Raw genomic sequence first — 18,789 nt, forward strand, 5'->3', positions numbered from 1 at the left:
TCTGAACTGCCATTGAAGCAGTTGGATAGTAGTTAATGTAATGGATAGCTCCAAAGAAGCCGTCAGTGTTCATCCACGTATGCAATGCCAAATGGAGAAACTTACTTACCATATCCGAAATGGTAAAAACTCTATGTTTTGATCTATGGTGCCAGCAATGTTAAAACTCCATGTCCGTAATATTTCTTCTTTTATTGTGTTATAATGTGGATTCAAGCAGGTGGCGACATAAATTGTTCCACTTGAACTTGTTTTTGAGAGAGTCTGAATAGCAGGCGTTTCTTAATTATGAATTTAAGAGAAATTGATCTTGTATTAATGGGATGATTAACTTTGGTTTTTTCTCTTATGATTCGTCAGCAACTACCAGACTATATGAGAGTTGACATAGTAGAGACTTTGTGGTATGAAGCTAAACGTAGAATATAAGATTCTGTATACAGTTGTGTAAAGACTATTTTTTTTAATTATATCAAGAAATTCACAACGTAAATTGCCAATTAGCTAAAACACAAGTTTAGGTCGCCTTCATCAACTCTGGCGGAGTAGGACAAGTAAATCAAGTGCATCAAATGCAAGAAGTTCAGTCCAACTTGAATTTCTTTCCAGACCAAACCAATGCTGAGGCAACCCAATTTGGTTCTTCCTCCAAAGTTCCTTGGTTTATTTGATTCCTTATTGTTTGCAAAAGAATAAAAAGGTTACCTAGTGTGGCTGCTGCCGAGGCTGCTGCGATTTTGCTTGGGTGTGAATTGGCCAAAGCGTTGGGGTTGGAATGCATCATCGTGGAATCCGATTCAAAGGAGAATATCCGTAGTTTAGCTCAGGGTTCTTTGCGGGGCAGCTGGGAGGCTTTCCCCGTTATTTCAAAGGCTTTGCGCCTTAGGGGGTACTTTCAGGACTGTCGCTGGTCTTGGGTTCCGAGATCGGCCAATTCGGCGGCGCATGTGTTGGCGTTGAGAAGTAATCCGGAGATGTGCGACATTAATTGGGTTAATCACCCTCCATCTTCGCTGGTCCATGTTTTGAACAAGGATGGGTTACCCTGTCCCCATTAATTTTTGTTTTAGCGGGGGAGGGGGAGGCCGTGGCTTTGGGCTAGGTCGGTTGTGTTGATCCTCCTCCTTTGCTTGTTGTTTGGGTTTCCTTTGTAGCTTGCTCTCGGTGAGCTTCTGTTGTGTTGTGGCTGCGGCCCTGGTTTTAATGGAGGCCAGTTCTTCAAAAAAAAAAAAAAAAAAAAAAAGGTTACCAAAATATTACAGAGTAACATAAAGTATAACTTACATTTATTCGAAATTGATTAAAAGAGGACAAACACATTGCTGTAGTGAACTGGTATAACTTACGTTTGCACATATTACATAGTAACATAAAGTATATGATGTCACAACTGGCTAAAACCAATGGACTGAAGTTCCATTTTGGTTACAGTATTTTCAATTGTTACTATTCGACACTAGTTTATTAATTGTCGCAATTTAATTAGCACGCGATATGCATATGCCTGGTGTTAAGATACTCCAATTTAGCCTCATGTATATTATTTGGAATCCGCGGAGATAATTTGGAATCCCGATATAACGCACGTGGGCTGTAAAATATCATTTTTGCCCCTGATATTAAATAGTTGTGCATGTACGTGTGAAAGGGCCAAGTTTACAAATAATATAAAGTACGGGGCCCTTTTCACAAATATCAAAAACGTTGTTTTCTTTATCCCTACTATTTATTTATTCCACTCACGGGGGCTCTCAGTTCGGTCAAATCGAAGAAAGCATCACCTACTTCCTTCACGTCGCTCGCTTGCTACGGTTCCGAAGAGAAGGTACGAAACTCTCTGAAACCTGAATCTTAATTCTACGTGTCTCAATTTTCCGTTTGGTTCCCAAGAAAATTCGTAAAGAAACCAAAATCTTTTTTCTGCAGCTCAATTTGTTATCTTTCGTGCCGTTTCTGGAAAATAAATGGAGATCTGACTTATAGGGATTCTTTAGTTGTAGATCTGATTGCTCTGCGACTTAGGTGTTTGTTTTCTTGTTTCTTTGCTTAATTTATTGAAATTTGTGAGATTTTTTAGGGTTAATTATCCAATTGGTTTTCTTTTTTTGGTTATTAATTTGGATTTGTGTGTTCTTACATAATTTTCTTTGGTTGTATTTGAGACCGAGATCTTGTTTAGTGCAATTCTTAGCTGAATTTTTTTTTCTTTAGCTAATTTAGGTTATACGCATAGCTGAAGTTACACAGGGAATATCAGTGAATTTGCTTGTAGGCATTGATTTTTTATTTTTTATTATTTGTGATATTTCTTGTGATTTGGAATAGCGGTTCTTGTATAAGATATGACCAGTGCTTTGTAATTTTTTTTATAATTATTTGTGATATTTCTTGTGATTTGGAACTTGGTAAATGTAATTGTGAATTTAGCGGTTCTTGTATAAGATATGACCAGTGCTTTTTCACAATTGAAAGAATGTTTGGTGTCGGGTGGTGTTCTTTAAAATTATGTGCCCTTTGTTTATGTGATGTGGAATTTAGTGATGTTGGGTTTTCTTGTTCATTATTATCATTTGCATATTCTTTGATAGACTGGTCTTTTGCTCCACCGCATCACGTAAGGTGTGAAAGATTGTTTTCGTGATTGATAACAGTTTATTTTCATTTATGCCAGAAAATGAAGCCGATTTTTTGTGGGAATTTTGAATATGATGCTCGACAGAATGAATTGGAGCGGCTGTTTGGTAGATATGGGAAAGTTGATAGGGTCGATATGAAGTCTGGTGAGTTCACCTTTTAGTTCCTTGTCTCTGTATTGTGCTTATTTCACTTGTGGCACCGACATTTAACCCTCTCCCTCACGTGATGCATCCGTTCTCCTCAAACATATTCAAAACATCCTCTACTTCACATGGTAAATCACTATGAAGCTGGATAGTCAGCTCAGATGTTGTATGACATTTCATCCTCTAGTTTTGATCCTTAAAGAGTAAGAAGTCATTTTATTTCATTTGAACTAATGAATTGAAACCCAAAATGAGGACTGACTTCTAAATTCACATGGGCGAACAATATATATCTGTTTCAAAATTTTACCACACTTACAGCTTAGATTTGTGGTAAGATTTGAGTTGTGAAAGTGATTTTGGTAAATAAATTATTTCTAATTCCTTTGGGATCAAAATTAAAGGATGAATTCTAGTACAACATTATTGACCAAAAAAAAAAATATATATATTCTAACATGGCATCTTCAAAATTTTCAATTTCTTTGTTTCCAGAATTAACATGAATGATTGTAAACATGTTCTCGATTCGGCAATCTTGCATTCCTATTTCATCCAGCTTTGAGTTGGTTATTGAAAAGCAACTTTGTCTAGATTTATCATGCATTGAGGTTCTTGGTTTACTGATTTGATTTTTGGAGGTTTGAGGGATGGACATCACTATAATTTGTTACTTTGTTCAAATTATTGTCTCTGCGAGGGGTCTGTTGAAGACAAGAAAACACTGGATTAAAATTGTGCATGCATGTAATCTGCAGTGAAATAAACTTATAGTAACAATCATATATCCCCCTGCGAGAATCAAAACTGGGTCTTACAGCGGAAAGGAAATTCAACCATGGCATGTCTGCATCTGTAGCCGTGGCACCTCAGATGTGCTGTTTCATCAGCAGTTTGACCGAATAATCATCTGGCTACATTTCTCAGTGGCAGGAGTCTTCCTTGTTGAGTTACTGTGGGGGTTCCGGATACGTTTAAGAAAGAGCATGTATTTTTTGACGCATAAACCCCCATACTCAACATTTTCTTTGACGCAGGATTATCTTGGGATAACCATAATCCTCCAGGCTAGTGGATGGGCTCTTCAGAATTCTGTTTCTTGCTTGTGATGAGCTTCGTCTTCTTGTTTTCAAGAAGAGTCACTCTGATCGGCAATTGCACTACCGCCATCCCACGTTTTCCAGTCACAATTGCCTTTCATTCCTCATGACCTTCGCCCAGCCCTCAATCACAATTGAAACACTGCCATCCCATGGCAGGGGCAGCCGATTAGATGGAGAAGGCACTCTCTTTACATTGACCCACCATGAGACATCCATTTTGGATTCTTGTCCCTTGACATCACTTAGTTCATTTTGCAAGGTCTGTTACTATTTTTATTGGTCCCTTAGTTTATAGATTTCCCTTAGGTTGCCTCACTGTTTAATTAGGATAGTATTTAGGTGGTTTGTATATTGTCGAAAGGAGCAATGCCGTCTCTTATTGAAGAATCCTTGTACGGGGGAATTCTTACCTTTGTTTGGCAAAAATACATGGCATTTGTTGTCAGTTCAAAATGTTGTACTTACTTCTTTACAGGGTTTGCTTTCATCTATATGGAGGATGAGAGAGATGCTGAATATGCCATTAGGGGACTTGACCGAAAAGAATTTGGTCGAAAAGGACGCAGGCTTCGTGTTGAATGGACGAAGGTAGCAAATGTAGGCCATTTTTATCACTATTTAATTTTGTCACTGTTTGTCAGTTGTTTTTTCAAGTTTGTCCTGGTTTTAGCACTTTGATGTTTTGTATTGTAGCAAGAACGTGGTGCTAGAAGACCTGGTGCATCAAGAAGATCTTCGACTAATACAAGACCTTCAAAGACCTTGTTTGTTATAAATTTTGATCCTTATCACACAAGGACCAAAGATTTGGAGAGGCATTTTGATTCATATGGGAAAATTGTCAGCGTAAGGATCAGAAGAAATTTTGCATTTGTTCAGTATGAGTCACAAGAGGATGCTACCAGGGCATTGGAAGCTACAAACATGAGGTGGATATCTCATTCTCACTCTCACTCTCTCTCTCTCTCTCTCTCTCTCTCTCTACTATATCTTTGTTCATTCTTCTGTATGTTTGTGCATCTATTGGCCGATGATATGTGTTTTTGCAGCAAGCTGATGGATCGAGTTATATCGGTGGAATATGCAGTTCGTGATGACGATGAAAGAGGAGATGGATTTAGCCCTGACCGGAGAAGTCGTGATAGGTCTCCAGACAGAGGCCGTGATAGAAGAAGGTCCCCAAGCCCCTACAAAAGAGAGAGGGGTAGCCCTGATTATGGCCGAGGCCCTAGCCCTGGTCCCTACAGGAGAGAAAGGGGTAGTCCTGATTATGGACGTGGAGCAAGTCCTTATAGAAGGGAGAGAGTTAGTTCTGACTATGGCCGTGGGCGCAGCCCAAGTCCATATAGGAGGGACAGGTCTGATCATGGCCGCATCTCCAGTCGTAGTCCTAGAAAAGAGAGGGTGAGTGGTGACCGTGCTCGTGATCGTACCCGTAGTCCTTACGGAAGAGAGAGGCCTGGGGATGACAATGGCCATGGTCCCAGTCGTAGCCCATATAAGAGAGATAGGGTCAGTCCTGAAAATGGTCCCAGACGTAGTCCATATAAGAGAGAACGGGATGGTCCAAGGGATAGTCCTGAAAATGGCCGTCTCCCAAGCAGTAGTCCATATAAGAGAGAGAGGGTCAGTCCTGAACATGGTGGTGGCCACAGCGGTAGTCCTTATGAAACAGAGAGGGCCAGCCCGGAAAATGGTCGTGTTGCAAGCCCAAATTCTGCGCCTGAAGCTAGGGATAGCCCCAACTATGGCGGGCCTGAAAGCCCCATGAATGAGAGATATAGCAGGTTTGAATTTCAATCGCACTAATCTGGATTATTAACCTTGTTAACCATCTACTCTTAGCTTCTGTTGTTTAACACACGGTCTTTTGTTAACTGCAGCCGTTCACCGCAAGCTGAGGAGGAATGATATTGAAACTTGAGATGCTATTGAGTTTGTTGTTCCCCTGAAAACCACCGCGGAATCAAATCGTAATGCAACTTTGTAGTTTCTTATAGACTTTTTCATATTTGTAGCTTCTAGATTCTTTCTGCTCAAAAACTTAATGATGGAACTTATTATTTTGTTATTGAAGGAGAGTTGTAACACAGAATTAGCCGTCTGATATTTCATGTTATTTTCGATTTCTTGATTGATCTGTATTTGAAGCAGGTTATTGTGTTTATATTTTTTTGTCGATTTGGTTGATTTATGTATATTCCTTGGCCAGCCTTGTGGGAACTTGGTTTTTATGGTTTGTACGGTTTGTGTTTTAGATATGGTGGGGATATGAGGTATAAGGGGAAGGAGGAAGAAGAATTATTCAAATCAAAATTAAGAAAGTAAAAGCAACTTGAGATAGGTTTTGATTTTTAGCCTTCGTTTTGTATAACTATCTTTGTTGATATCTCTAGATATCTTAGTCACTCTTCTATGTCCATCTCTTTCATATATCTTCTACACACATGTAGAAAATAGTTTTTGAATCATGACATGTTACATGCGATTTATACGTTTTAAATGTATTTATATGCGTAAATTGACAAAAGAAAAGTAAAATATTTGAGGTAAATAAGTAATATTAGATTATATTAGAAGAAATTCATATAATAAAGTCGGTCTATTAAATTTATATTAAGAATAGAGAAAATAATATTTAATAAGCAACTGATTGAATTACATTATTGCTAGCTCATTATGAGGTACTAATTATTATAATAAACAAAAAAACTGTACAAAAAAAATTAATTATTAAAAAATACTGTTAAAATGACGAAATACTCCTGCCACATTTGATGCATTATTTTGAGTTGCTTTTGAAGGTTTTTTTTTAGGGGCATTTTGTCTAATTATTTTTGGTGAAGCTTGTGATACCAAAAAACACTATTCATTGGGCCATTGGCTTTATATATAACTAGCCTTCATGCACATGCGTGATATTCTTTAAATCACAGCGTGCTACGTGTGATTTACACGTTTAAATATATTTATATGCGTAAATTGACAATAAGAAAGTCAAATATTTGAAATAAATGAATAATCTTAAATCATGCTAAAAGAAACCCCTCATAAAATAAATAAAGCAGTTGAATTCACATAATAAAATCAGTCTTTATAGAATTTACATTAAGAATAGAGAAAATAATATTTAATAAGCAATTAATTGAATCACATTATTGTTAGCCCATTGTGAGGCTAAGCTCACCCTCTCCTCCTTAGTGTAGATAATATCGTTTGTTAAAATAAAAAAACAAATCATTTGACAACTAATTTAATCACATTATTATCTACGTGCGAAATACCTTTTTTTATAACCTGCATTACACGTCTTTTAAGATGTTTTGAACATGTTTAAAAATAGAAAAATTGAATCACATTATTGCTAGCCTATTGTGAGGTACTAATTAAAAAAAAAGCACAAAAAAATTTAATTATTAAAAAAAACACTATTAAAATGACGAAAATACCCCTACCTTATTTGATGCATTATTTTGAGATGCCTTTGAAGTTTTTTGTCTTGGGAGCATTTTTATCCAAATATTTTTGTTGAAGCTTGGTGACGTAAAAAGCACTATTGACCTTTTGTGTTGGCTTTATATATAAAAAGATTTGAAAATTAATTTCATTCATGGATAAGTCTAAATGATTAAATATTATGTATTAACCAATTATACAAGTGTGTATATTTTATCAAATGACACTTTACTACAGTGACATAAAGTATTAATGTTTATTCACTCTGGTGGGGATTTGTTTTCACCGATCTTCTTTCCATTAACATTTAACAATTTAATTCACTATCGCTATCGGTTGTTAAAAAATAAAAAATAAATAAAATAAATAAAAAACCTAAATTAGGCCTCCAGGCATAAACGCCGTATCAGACTTGTTAGTTATTGGGAGACTGGACGTGGATGTCTTTTAATCTTCTTTTTTTTTCAACACAAGGTATAGTAATTAACACTTAAAACAAAGTCATCATTCACTCTTTTGATTTCTTTGAACCATAAGATGTGCATGATGATTTTTTTTAGTGTCAATAAAACTCCGTCTCTAAAATGCTTCGGGCCTAAATTTTTCCTATTATAGCACTATAGGCTTCTTAAAGACAATGCAGGATGATCCAAAAATGTTCTGGCTGGTAGAACTCTATTCTAACTACATTTTCAAGGGAGTTTTTGTCACATCCCGGCCCGGAATCACTTCCCAGCCCCGCTCCACCACCGTAGCACGATATTGTCCGCTTTGGGCTTACCATTCCCTCACGGTTTTGTTTTTGGGAACTCACAAGCAACTTCTGAGTGGGTCACCCATCATGGGATTGCTCTAGCCCCCTTCTCGCTTAACTTCGGAGTTCCTACGGAACCCGAAGTCAGTGAGCTCCCAAAAGGCCTCGTGCTAGGTAAGGATGGAAATATACATATAAGGATCACTTCCCTGGGCGATGTGGGATCTCATAATCCATCCCACTTAGGGGCCCGACGTCCTCGTCGGCACACACGCGACCAGGGTTAGGCTCTGATATCAAATTGTCACATCCCGGCCCGGAATCACTTCCCAGGCCCGCTCCACCACCGTAGCACGATATTGTCCGCTTTAGGCTTACCATTCCCTCACGATTTTGTTTTTGGGAACTCACGAGCAACTTCCCAGTGGGTCACCCATCATGAGATTGCTCTAGCCCCCTTCTCGCTTAACTTCGGAGTTCCTACGGAACCCGAAGCCAGTGAGCTCCCAAAAGGCCTCGTACTAGGTAAGAATGGGAATATACATATAAGGATCACTTCCCTGGGCGATGTGGGATCTCACAGTTTTAATGAAAAACCCACGGTATTATTCATTTTAACGAAAAACCATATTTTTATACTAAAAAGTCAATTCTGGTACTATTCACTTTACCCTTTATTTTGTCTTTATCATTAAAATTCAAAGTTTTCAAGCCCTTTTCATTATTATTATTATTATTTTAATACAAAAAATCTAACCAGAGAGGGCATAACTACGTTTTTAACTCCATTAGTATTTTTTTTCATGTACTTTCCTACTTTTCAGCTTAAAAATTCAATTAAAAAATAACTACGGGACACAATAAATGGTAAGATTGCTTAAAAATGTCTTGCAATGTTTTTTGTCGCAAAAGAATTTTTTTTTTTTTTTTTTTACCAGAACAATAGAGTGGCATTTTCTTTATCATCACAAACAAATACATAGGTGCAAATCGGGTTCATAGCTCCAATGAATTAGAAATTAATTTGGAGTGAATTTGTACAAACAAACAAGAAGTAAACCCACTAGATGGGTACCACATGCACAGACTAGCACTCCATATGTGCGACGAATTTTCAAGCCTAGCACGTGAACAATACAAATTGGGTGATGTGAAGCACGTGTGGTTGTTGAGCTTCACACGAGAGGCAACCTGCTATGATACCATGAAGAAGATTGGGGCTCTATAAAGTAATTGGCAATACGAGAAGTAACCCAAGTACTTATAAGCACGTGCAAGATTCCTCATTTAGCCAAATATGGGATTCACAATCTTAACATACTTGCGCCATTGCAGCCAAGGTTCTAAAAGATGATAGACACTAGTCGGACGGCGGACTAGGCAGATTTAAGTAGACTTATTATATAACGTACAAATACGTGTCTATTTATACTTAAAAATACATAATTGTATCATGATACAAAAATTGAAAAATAGAATGACATATAGATTAGAAAATATTATAACATATAGAAAGCATGGGGAACCAGAATATAATGAGTGTTCATCCAAGTATTTAACAAGTCTCTTACAAGTTATAAAAAAATACAAAATGAAAGTTATTTATTTTTTATGTCTAAGTGAGAGTCACGACTTAAATAGGTGCCTAGGCAACTAAGGCCAGTCTAGGCGAGTCCTAGACTGGCTAGGTGGGCACTTAAGCATGTCTAGTCTTCAAACATCTAAAAATAATCGAAACGATGGTCAGCCGCCTAACATCTAGACAAGAAGATTTTTAGAACAATAATTGTTGCTCGAGTGGAATCCGCATCATCACGAGTCACAAACCTCATTTGATTTCCGAAGTTATTAAAAAAACATAAAATCAATTCTTGTATCACAATAAGAAATGGAATTGGAATCTCATTAGTTAACGTTCTAGTCTTATTCTTACATATCTTGTTAAATTTGTTCTCATCCGTGTGGATAAAGATTTGTCCAAATCATCGAATCAATCAGTCAAACACGTCGAAGCAAATGACTCTCCCTCCCATTTCTGACGCGGAAAACATTCGGATAAGTTAAAATATTATATACATGGAGTGCTGACACATGTAAATTAATTTCCACACTAACACTTCGCATAATATGTGTGAACACCAATCTAGCAAATTAATCCCTCACTGACTCAATATTTCACACCCCATTCTCTGTCTCCTCCCACATTACCAACCAAATGGGAAAATGGCTTTCGGTGAAATAGACAATATGCAGCAAAGTGGCATAAAAATGGCTTTTAGGGAGAAGCCAAAGTCAAAAAAGGAATTTTAAGGTGCTTCAAAGTGTTTTTATTTAGTTCAAACCAAATATAATAGAGGTTGATTAGTTTGAATAGGGGACATTTGAGACTGAAACTTTAAGAAAATTATATCTAGACAACATCCCTAATTCATTGACCAATCAATGCTTACACATAAAATTAGATCCTAATCAAATCTCGACTTGTACAAGACCCATAGGATTTGGCTCCTTAATTACTCTGCTAGAATATGAACGTATGTTTGGTTGTGATGATACGACACATGGCCCCTCATTAAGCTTATCATCTCTTTTGGATCGACATATATCTATCCTTTTCGACTAGGACATTTTGGTTAAGCCAGTGGTTCACACGAGAGCTTATTTGTCATCATACTATTGGTCCAAAATAGCCAAATTGACTAGGTTAATTTCTTTAACTTTCTTCTCCTTTGTTTTGTAGTTGTTTTTCCTTTTTAAAAGGAAATTACGAGAAACAAGATAGGGATGCAGCAACCTTCTCGACTCTTTTTTTTGTCCTATAATGTTGCTTGATAATCATAACCGTTTACTCTCTACATTACCCTTTAAGTTCAATCTAAATATAAAAAAAAGCAAAACCAGCAAAATCGGAAAATCGTTAAAACTGTTTAATTAATTTTGTCTCAATTTAGTGTTAAAGTAACAAACATGATTCATTTATTTATTGAATAACCGTTAGATGACTTAATAATTTTATAAATTAATCTGCATAAATGATTATTAAAAGTTCATCTAGAAAATAAACAGTTTAAATTATTGTGCAAAAATAAGATGCTATCATTCCTCAAGAAGATTGACGGCAGATTGCATAGGAATGAGTTCACTATTACAGCTTTCTTTAGTGTCAAAGTCGAAACTTGGTCATTAGTATCAAGGTCTGAGCTACAGCTTTCTGTAAGTTGGTGGTTTCATGTTGCTGTCAAATTTTATTGTCCGCAATAACGGATCCGTGTTAGACCTGATTTGGTACTGAGGTGATTCTAAAAAAAAAATGTTATAAAAAAAAGCTGGGAGCTATTTTTGTGTTTGGTAAACACTCAACTTCAGCTTTTTTTCACAGTTTTGGATGAAAAAAAGCCAAAAAACAAGAAGCTGCAAAACCTAGCTTTGAAAAACTGGCTTTTTTTTCACATCTGTTTTACATAAAAGTTTACCAAACACTCTACTAATGCTTTTTTTTTCAAAAGCACTTTTACAAAAAAGTTTACCAAACACTCTGCTGCTTTATTTCACAGCTGCTTATTCTCACAGCACAGCAGAAACAGCTTTTTTCAAAGCACAGTAATACCAAACCAACCTTTAGTGTCTTCGAATTGTTTGATTCTGATTGATACCTTAGCAGCTACTTTGGAAGTACAATTAATGGTAAAAAAAGTAAAAGAAATACGACACAGTTGATATATATGTGTGTGTGTGTGTGTATATATATATATATATTGTAAATTATGGCTACCATTCTAATTCAAATTGACCTCTTAAAGTTTTTTTTTTTTGGTAAATTAACCTCCTGAACTATTTAAAATTAGTCAATTAACTCCTTGTCGTTAGATTGCAGAATCAATTCGATCAAATTCAAGGGTAAATTAGTCATTTCATCATCAATTGTTACTTATCAGCTATAACCACCAATAAAATTTTGACACATGAACACATAATAATTTAAAAACATATAGCATAATGAGAAACATAAAAAAAAAACCAAACATTTGCATAACAGAGCATCTTACATCGTCATTACACATTATTTTTTTTTTCAAATGTCATAAGTTCATTGTTGGTTATAGTTGACAAATAAGAATTGATGAAAGAAAGAATACTAATTTTTCTTTGAATTTGACTAAATAGTAGATGAAATTTACTGACAAGAGATCAATTGACTGATTTCAAATAGTTCAGTGGATTAATTTACCAAAAAAATAGTTCAAGAAGTCAATTTTAACAGGAGTAATAGTTAAAGCGGTCAACTGGCAGTTTACCCATATGTGTAGATACATAGATCGATATGTGTGTGTGTGTGTGTGTGGGATAGGATCAAGGGACAAAGATTTTTACACTCTTTTGTAACCTTTAGATCTTATAACATCCAACGGTGTTGATTAAGAGTTATGTGAAGACTTTTAAACATTAAATGAATTGGATGATGATTTGGATTATAACTAATAAGGAAAACACTAATTTAATTTAATATATATATATATATATCTCTCTCTCTCTGATAAAATAATAGATTTTTTTTTTTTTGAACAGAACCCTACAAATACTTTAACCTCCATCTTCCTCTTTGTTTGCTGATGAGGCCTGCAACTCCATGCCTTGGATGTAAAGTCTTCTCCTCCCTTTTTTGTCTGAAAATGTAAACTCTTCTTGCCTTTTCAAACAATGAACCCTAGTCAACAATAAAACATGCTACTAAGCAAAGAGAGAGTTTTGCTTTAAGAAAAAAAAAATTAGGGTTTTATCTTGAGAAGGTTTAAGCGCTCTAAGTTTAGACGAACAACTCAATCACTTTGTCACATCCATAGCAAAACTCTAACAACCCAACATCCAAGAATGAAGATTTTGGATTTAGGCTTCTTCACTGCAGTTTCAGTTTCACATTTTTTCTGTATTAGATTTTAACCTCTTTTTTTTTTTTTTAAAACAATTTTATTTTATCAATTTTTTTTTTAAATTTATATATTCCACATCATCATTCAATTCATTTAATGTTTAAAAGTCTCCACATAACTCTTAATCAATACCGTTCAATATTATAAGATCTAAAGGTTACAATAGAGTGTAAAAATCTTTGTCTCTTGATCCTATCCCTATATATATATATATATATGTGTGTGTGTGTGTGTTTATGCATGTGCTTCATTTGTTTATATAAAAAAAACAACAAAAAATAAAAACCATTGCTCCACAGTCATAACAAAATTATAAAGCAGTTAAATAGAAATTTTGTGACAATTGGTCGAGAGAAATGCTAAAGAGACAGTCTCAAAGTGACAGGTGAGACTTTTTATAGACCTCTCAGCTTATAATTTAATGTCAATTCGCTTATTAATATTATAAAATATTGTGTTAAAAATATAAGATGACAAAAAATTTATAAAGAGCTTCAATTTAAAAAGAATGTATGTAACTTTCTCATTCATCGAACTCTCCATTTTGTTGTTGTTATTCATGAGAAATGTTGATGTTAACCATATAGTCCAAGTTCCTTTTGCAAGCCGAATAAATTTGGGCGGTCATGTCTTTTGTCGGCAAAGATTCGTTGTGTTCTAAAACTTTGCATCCAATTTTTCAGCTCAAAAATATTTAGTCGGTTGTGGACTTAGTTAGCATGCACTGTCATCATTACGGCGTACAGTTTGCTTTGATGAATTGGATTCATTGAGTTCCACCGTGGAGGCATGTATCTGTGTAAAGTGAATGAGGATTCTTTTCAGATCCCTTTTGTAAAGATTTTGAAGACCTTTTAATCATATTCGTTCATTGTATATCGTACAATTAGAAATATTGTAATTTTTTTGTATTTAAAATTCAATATAAACATATTTGACGAAAATTGACTGTACAATATACGATGAACATATGTAATTGAAAAATTCCCGAAATCCTCGTAAAGAGAATCCAGATTATTCGTGTAGAGTAAGCTCAAACAGAAAACACGTGTAGGTTAATTTGCAGTCAAGAACAAAGCAGTCTTTCAAATGTTTTTCTGAATGGTATGACAACAAAACTAAAAATAAATAAAAAGTAGACAAACACTTCGAATAATTCTAGTTGGACTCCGGGAAATAATCTTTATAGTGTGTATGTCAATAAGTATGTTAGTTTTGCTTAAAAAGGTTTAAACGATGATATTATAATGTGATCAAGTTCACGCTTAATAGTAATGTGATTATCTTCACGCTTTACAGCCTACCTTGACAGTCATTAAACATTCACTATGTATACACCTACCTTATCACATAAAAACGTCATTGTGTGTTACTAGCTACAAGCTTTACGTATTATCTAATCTTGAATTGTAAACTTTGACGATTATAATGTAATTTTTTATCTAATAATTTAGACGTTAAAAGATAACGTGGTGGTTGAAAATCATCAAACATAATGCAGAATATCATACTTTTATTTATTTATTAATGATATATGCCCCTTAAACCCCTTTATTCAAAGTATTGTTTTTCTTACAGATGTTAAGAGTCCAAAGGGACACATGGTGTTTTCCTTCTTTTGGCATATATGTATTCACGCGGTTACTATGATTGTGACTTTTTTTGCCATATCTATTTATTATCTAGTCGGCATGTATGTCTCTCCTTTATATTCCTTCTCCCAACTTGGACTACTGTGAAAGTGACAGAAAAAAAGCATTCTAAACCCATTAAACCACAAAGGAGGTCGGACATGAGCAATTTGGTTAGGTTAAAAAGACGAATTGTCCAAAAGACAGCAAGAAGAACTCGGTTAATTGAGTCAAAGTACATAATTTGTGAAGTGAACCAATATCAAAGCATGCAGACTTCTATTTATTTGTGTGTGGAATTTTCTACACGTTTATATGACTAAAACCCTTTTGTCTGTCTTTTTCAATATAATTGGACCGATGAAACAAATTGTCTATATATAATTTGACCGACGAAACAGAAAGGGTCCTTAGACTTTACGCGTAATTTTTTGATTTTTATTATAATACTTAAAATAGTATATTAGTTGAATTATTTTTCAGATATTTAAAAAATTTCTGCTTCCAATGGGCTTCATGATTCTGCCCTTTTACTAAAGACCCGATTCGAACCTCTTGAATATTTTGTAAAACAGTTAAGAGAGAGAGGATAGACCAACCCACTAAGCCAAGCGTGTGGAGCCATGACTCAATCCACTTGGCAGCTTCAGTTTCATGGAGTGACTTCTAGCAAAAGTAGTTTCAACGGATTACCAGAAGAGAAGCACAATTAAAAAAACGACCTTCAAAGAATAAAATCTCAACGATAGCTGACTTTTCCCACTGGTTTTCGACCTATGATGGAGTTGAACCAAATGGGGTGCAGTGCATGCTTGAAGTTGAAAACACAACAATTGTCTCATGCCTTCGAAAAAAATGCCCTAAATATGGAACTGTTGAATCAAAAGGCTCCGTATGGAGACCACTCTGGCATTCTAATGTGCATGGCTGCAGTTGAAACATCCTTGAATAGACTAATGCATGCTCATTTCTCCCAATTCATGTTGCGGAATGACTTCCATGCAATCGGAATGCCACAAAGACGTTGTCTCTAATTAATCATGCATTGTCATATAAAAAAAATTAAAGTACATGATAGTCTATGATTAATTTGAACGGTTTCTGCACAACATTCCAAACATAGGTAAGTAAGTTTCTCCATTTGTTGTTGCAAACGTGGACGAACAGTGACGGCTTCTTTGGACCTATCCATAAGATTAACAACAAAAGAGTTAAAACCCAAAAGTGCAAGGTTTGAGCCGTTTATGTAATATCTATGAAGCAAACCATTTTTAGGCTGGCAAATGGTATTAGTATTTGGATTAATCCCATTGATCTTCTGCAATTTCCTTGTATCAAAGAAGACAGGATAGGAAGGTGGGCCCATGCTGATGGGCTTTTTGGAAGTATAGTAAAAGTTGAATCCACTGTATAACTGGCCAAGACTATCCAACAGCAAATTTTGTCCTACCTCTTTGTCTCTAATGGCCTCTTAACCGAAAGAAAAAAAAAGACGTTAGGAATTTTGACTCTTATTATATTAATCCAATTGTTAATCTTTATTTAAATGGTTCTAATCTAATTATATATGCAAACTCCGTCTCTGGTTTTTGACCCCCTTCGTAACCTTCAAAAAAGTCTTAATTCAAGGTTTGAAGATAAATATAGAAAAAGAAACAAACCAACAATTTTTTTTTTGTCTTTTTCTTTCATTTCAATAAAGGACAAACCGGTGATTTTGTTATGCCACTTCTTGACGATTATTGTGTCAATACTAAGAAAAATGTGCTATGTGAAATACAAACATATAATTTATCTTGAATCATTGGCCACCCCGTGATAGTTAACCAACGGTATACCAACAACTTCTTTGTTTAGCGTTTTGCTCAGGCTTTGAGCCCCTTGTTACCAAATTTTTAAACATATAATTAAATATGTATGTCAAATCTGAGTTTTTGAGAATTTGAAAGTGGATTTACACCCATCGCTCACTATGTTTTTTCTGGCCGGTCATCACGAAGACACTCTAGTCCCTTTCAAAAAAAACAGAGTTCCCCACTAAATTCTAAGCTTCTAAACCCCTATAAAAACCCCTGCACCTCCCCCTCTCAAAATCCCCAACAATCTCTCTCAACTCTCTCCCTCTCTCCCTCTCTTTCCTCTCTCCCTCTAGAAAATAACTTACAAAGTTGATCCTGTAAAAACATATAGTAACAATGTGCAAAGTGACGTCTCCTCTCTGCTGCAATGGCAACACAGACCACCATTACCTTGTCTCCATCAAAGACTCGGAGGACCCCAAAACCCTAACTTCCCCATTGATCTCCAAAACCATAACATCCCAACCAGAACAAGTACCGAATTTACAGTTCAATCCCCACAAAGAATCCCATTTTTCTTTGGCTTTAAAAGAAGCCAACTCCATAGCTGTCATAGCTTTCCCAATGATACTTACCGGCCTGTTGCTTTACTCAAGGTCAATCATCTCCATGCTCTTCCTCGGCCGCCTTGGCGAGCTTGCCTTAGCGGGCGGGTCCCTTGCTGTGGGCTTCGCCAACATCACCGGTTACTCCATACTCTCCGGCCTCGCCATGGGAATGGAACCTATCTGCGGCCAAGCTTTTGGCGCCAGAAAACACACTCTGCTCGGCCTCTCTTTGCAGAGGACGGTCCTCCTCTTACTATTTACATCCTTACCCATTTCTCTTCTCTGGCTGAACATGAAGAAAATCCTCCTTATCTGCGGCCAGGACGAAGCGATCGCTGCCGAAGCTCAGTTGTACCTCCTCTGTTCTCTCCCTGATCTTCTCGCTCAATCTTTTCTCCACCCTCTGAGAATTTACCTCAGAAGTCAATCCATCACTCTGCCTCTCTCATTGTGTGCAACTCTGGCGATCATCCTTCACATTCCCATAAACTATTTTCTCGTTTCGCACCTCGATTTGGGAATCAAAGGTGTTGCTCTTAGTGGGGTTTGGTCTAACTTCAACCTCGTAGCTTCCCTGATCGTATACATCATCGTCTCTGGGGTCTACCAAAAAACCTGGGGAGGGATATCAATGGAGTGTTTCAGAGAATGGAGAACTCTTCTAAATTTAGCAGTGCCCAGCTGCATTTCTGTGTGTTTAGAATGGTGGTGGTATGAGATCATGATCTTGCTCTGTGGATTGTTAATAAATCCGAGAGCCACCGTTGCTTCAATGGGAGTTTTAATTCAAACGACCGCCTTAATCTACATATTTCCTTCTTCCTTAAGCTTCAGTGTGTCCACCAGAGTCGGCAATGAAATCGGCGCCAACAACCCGAAAAAAGCGAAACTAGCAGCCATTGTAGGGCTCTGCTGCAGCTTTGTGCTAGGCCTTTCAGCTCTAGTGTTTGCAACGATGGTGAGGAACATTTGGGCAAGCATGTTCACACAAGATAAAGAGATTGTAGCGTTGACATCGATGGTATTGCCGATAATCGGGCTCTGCGAGCTCGGAAACTGCCCGCAGACGACGGGGTGCGGAGTTCTGAGAGGCACTGCGAGGCCGAAAGTGGGAGCTAATATAAACTTGGGGTGCTTTTATCTTGTCGGAATGCCGGTGGCCGTGGGGTTGGGATTCTTTCTTGGGTTTGATTTTCAGGGGCTGTGGCTCGGCCTCTTGGCGGCGGAAGGCAGCTGCGCTTTAACCATGTTGGTGGTTTTGGGTCGTACTGATTGGGAGCTTGAAGCTCGGAAAGCCAAAGAGCTGACCGGTGCTGCTGCTGCTAAGGTGGCAGTTGGTGACAGCGAAGGTGTTGAGGAGGACAAGCCAAGCAAAGCTGAAATCAAGGAAGATTGTCTATGTTTATTAGGCGAGTTAAATTACGAAAATAATAATTATAATAATAGCTCACATGTTTAGGTTAGTTTAGTTTAATCTCTCATTTTTTTTCTTTTCTTTTTTTTTCTTTTTTTTACATTTTTATTATTTTTGTCACCTTATTTAGCTGTGGGTTCACAAGATTTCATGGCGTTTAAATATATATATATATATATATATATATTTTGAGAATATTTCTATTAGCAGGAGGACTATCTCCAGGAGTGTTTTTTTTGCACTCCCACTGAAATTCAACTGTACTATTTTACATGTACAACTGATGCTGAATTTCATAGGAAGTAGCAAAATG

General features: G+C 36.3%; 2 protein-coding genes across 5 annotated transcripts; both read left to right on the forward strand.

The window, feature by feature from the left end:
- The first annotated feature begins 1,717 nt into the window (after positions 1 to 1,717).
- On the forward strand, positions 1,718 to 6,030 carry LOC137734129 (serine/arginine-rich splicing factor RS40-like). 4 transcript variants are annotated; one of them, XM_068473421.1, is made up of 6 exons: positions 1,718 to 1,825; positions 2,672 to 2,780; positions 4,362 to 4,483; positions 4,580 to 4,815; positions 4,936 to 5,673; positions 5,770 to 6,030. In XM_068473421.1, the coding sequence occupies exons 2-6, from the start codon at positions 2,675 to 2,677 to the stop codon at positions 5,795 to 5,797; spliced, it is 1,230 nt and encodes a 409-aa protein (XP_068329522.1). In that variant the 5' UTR covers positions 1,718 to 1,825; positions 2,672 to 2,674; the 3' UTR covers positions 5,798 to 6,030. The 4 variants fall into 4 exon arrangements, with proteins under 4 accessions (XP_068329522.1, XP_068329523.1, XP_068329524.1 ...); XM_068473422.1 differs by having other exon boundaries at positions 4,362 to 4,474; XM_068473423.1 differs by lacking the exon at positions 1,718 to 1,825 and adding an exon at positions 3,821 to 4,145.
- A 10,752-nt stretch (positions 6,031 to 16,782) lies between these two features.
- On the forward strand, positions 16,783 to 18,521 carry LOC137735654 (protein DETOXIFICATION 49-like). The gene has a single exon (XM_068475099.1). The coding sequence runs from the start codon at positions 16,851 to 16,853 to the stop codon at positions 18,519 to 18,521; it is 1,671 nt and encodes a 556-aa protein (XP_068331200.1). The 5' UTR covers positions 16,783 to 16,850.
- Positions 18,522 to 18,789: the final 268 nt, after the last annotated feature.

This window comes from Pyrus communis, chromosome 5 (genome assembly GCF_963583255.1).
Source record: "Pyrus communis chromosome 5, drPyrComm1.1, whole genome shotgun sequence".
NCBI classification, from domain to species: domain Eukaryota; kingdom Viridiplantae; phylum Streptophyta; class Magnoliopsida; order Rosales; family Rosaceae; genus Pyrus; species Pyrus communis.

Excerpts from the sequence above, each read along its gene's own strand:
- LOC137734129 (XM_068473421.1), top strand. The coding sequence starts at position 2,675 with ATGAAGCCGATTTTTTGTGGGAATTTTGAATATGATGCTCGACAGAAT. Across the intron at positions 2,781-4,361 it reads TAGGGTCGATATGAAGTCTG|GGTTTGCTTTCATCTATATG; the intron begins GTGAGTTCACCT and ends ACTTCTTTACAG. Across the intron at positions 4,484-4,579 it reads AATGGACGAAGGTAGCAAAT|CAAGAACGTGGTGCTAGAAG; the intron begins GTAGGCCATTTT and ends TTTGTATTGTAG.
- LOC137735654 (XM_068475099.1), top strand. The coding sequence starts at position 16,851 with ATGTGCAAAGTGACGTCTCCTCTCTGCTGCAATGGCAACACAGACCAC.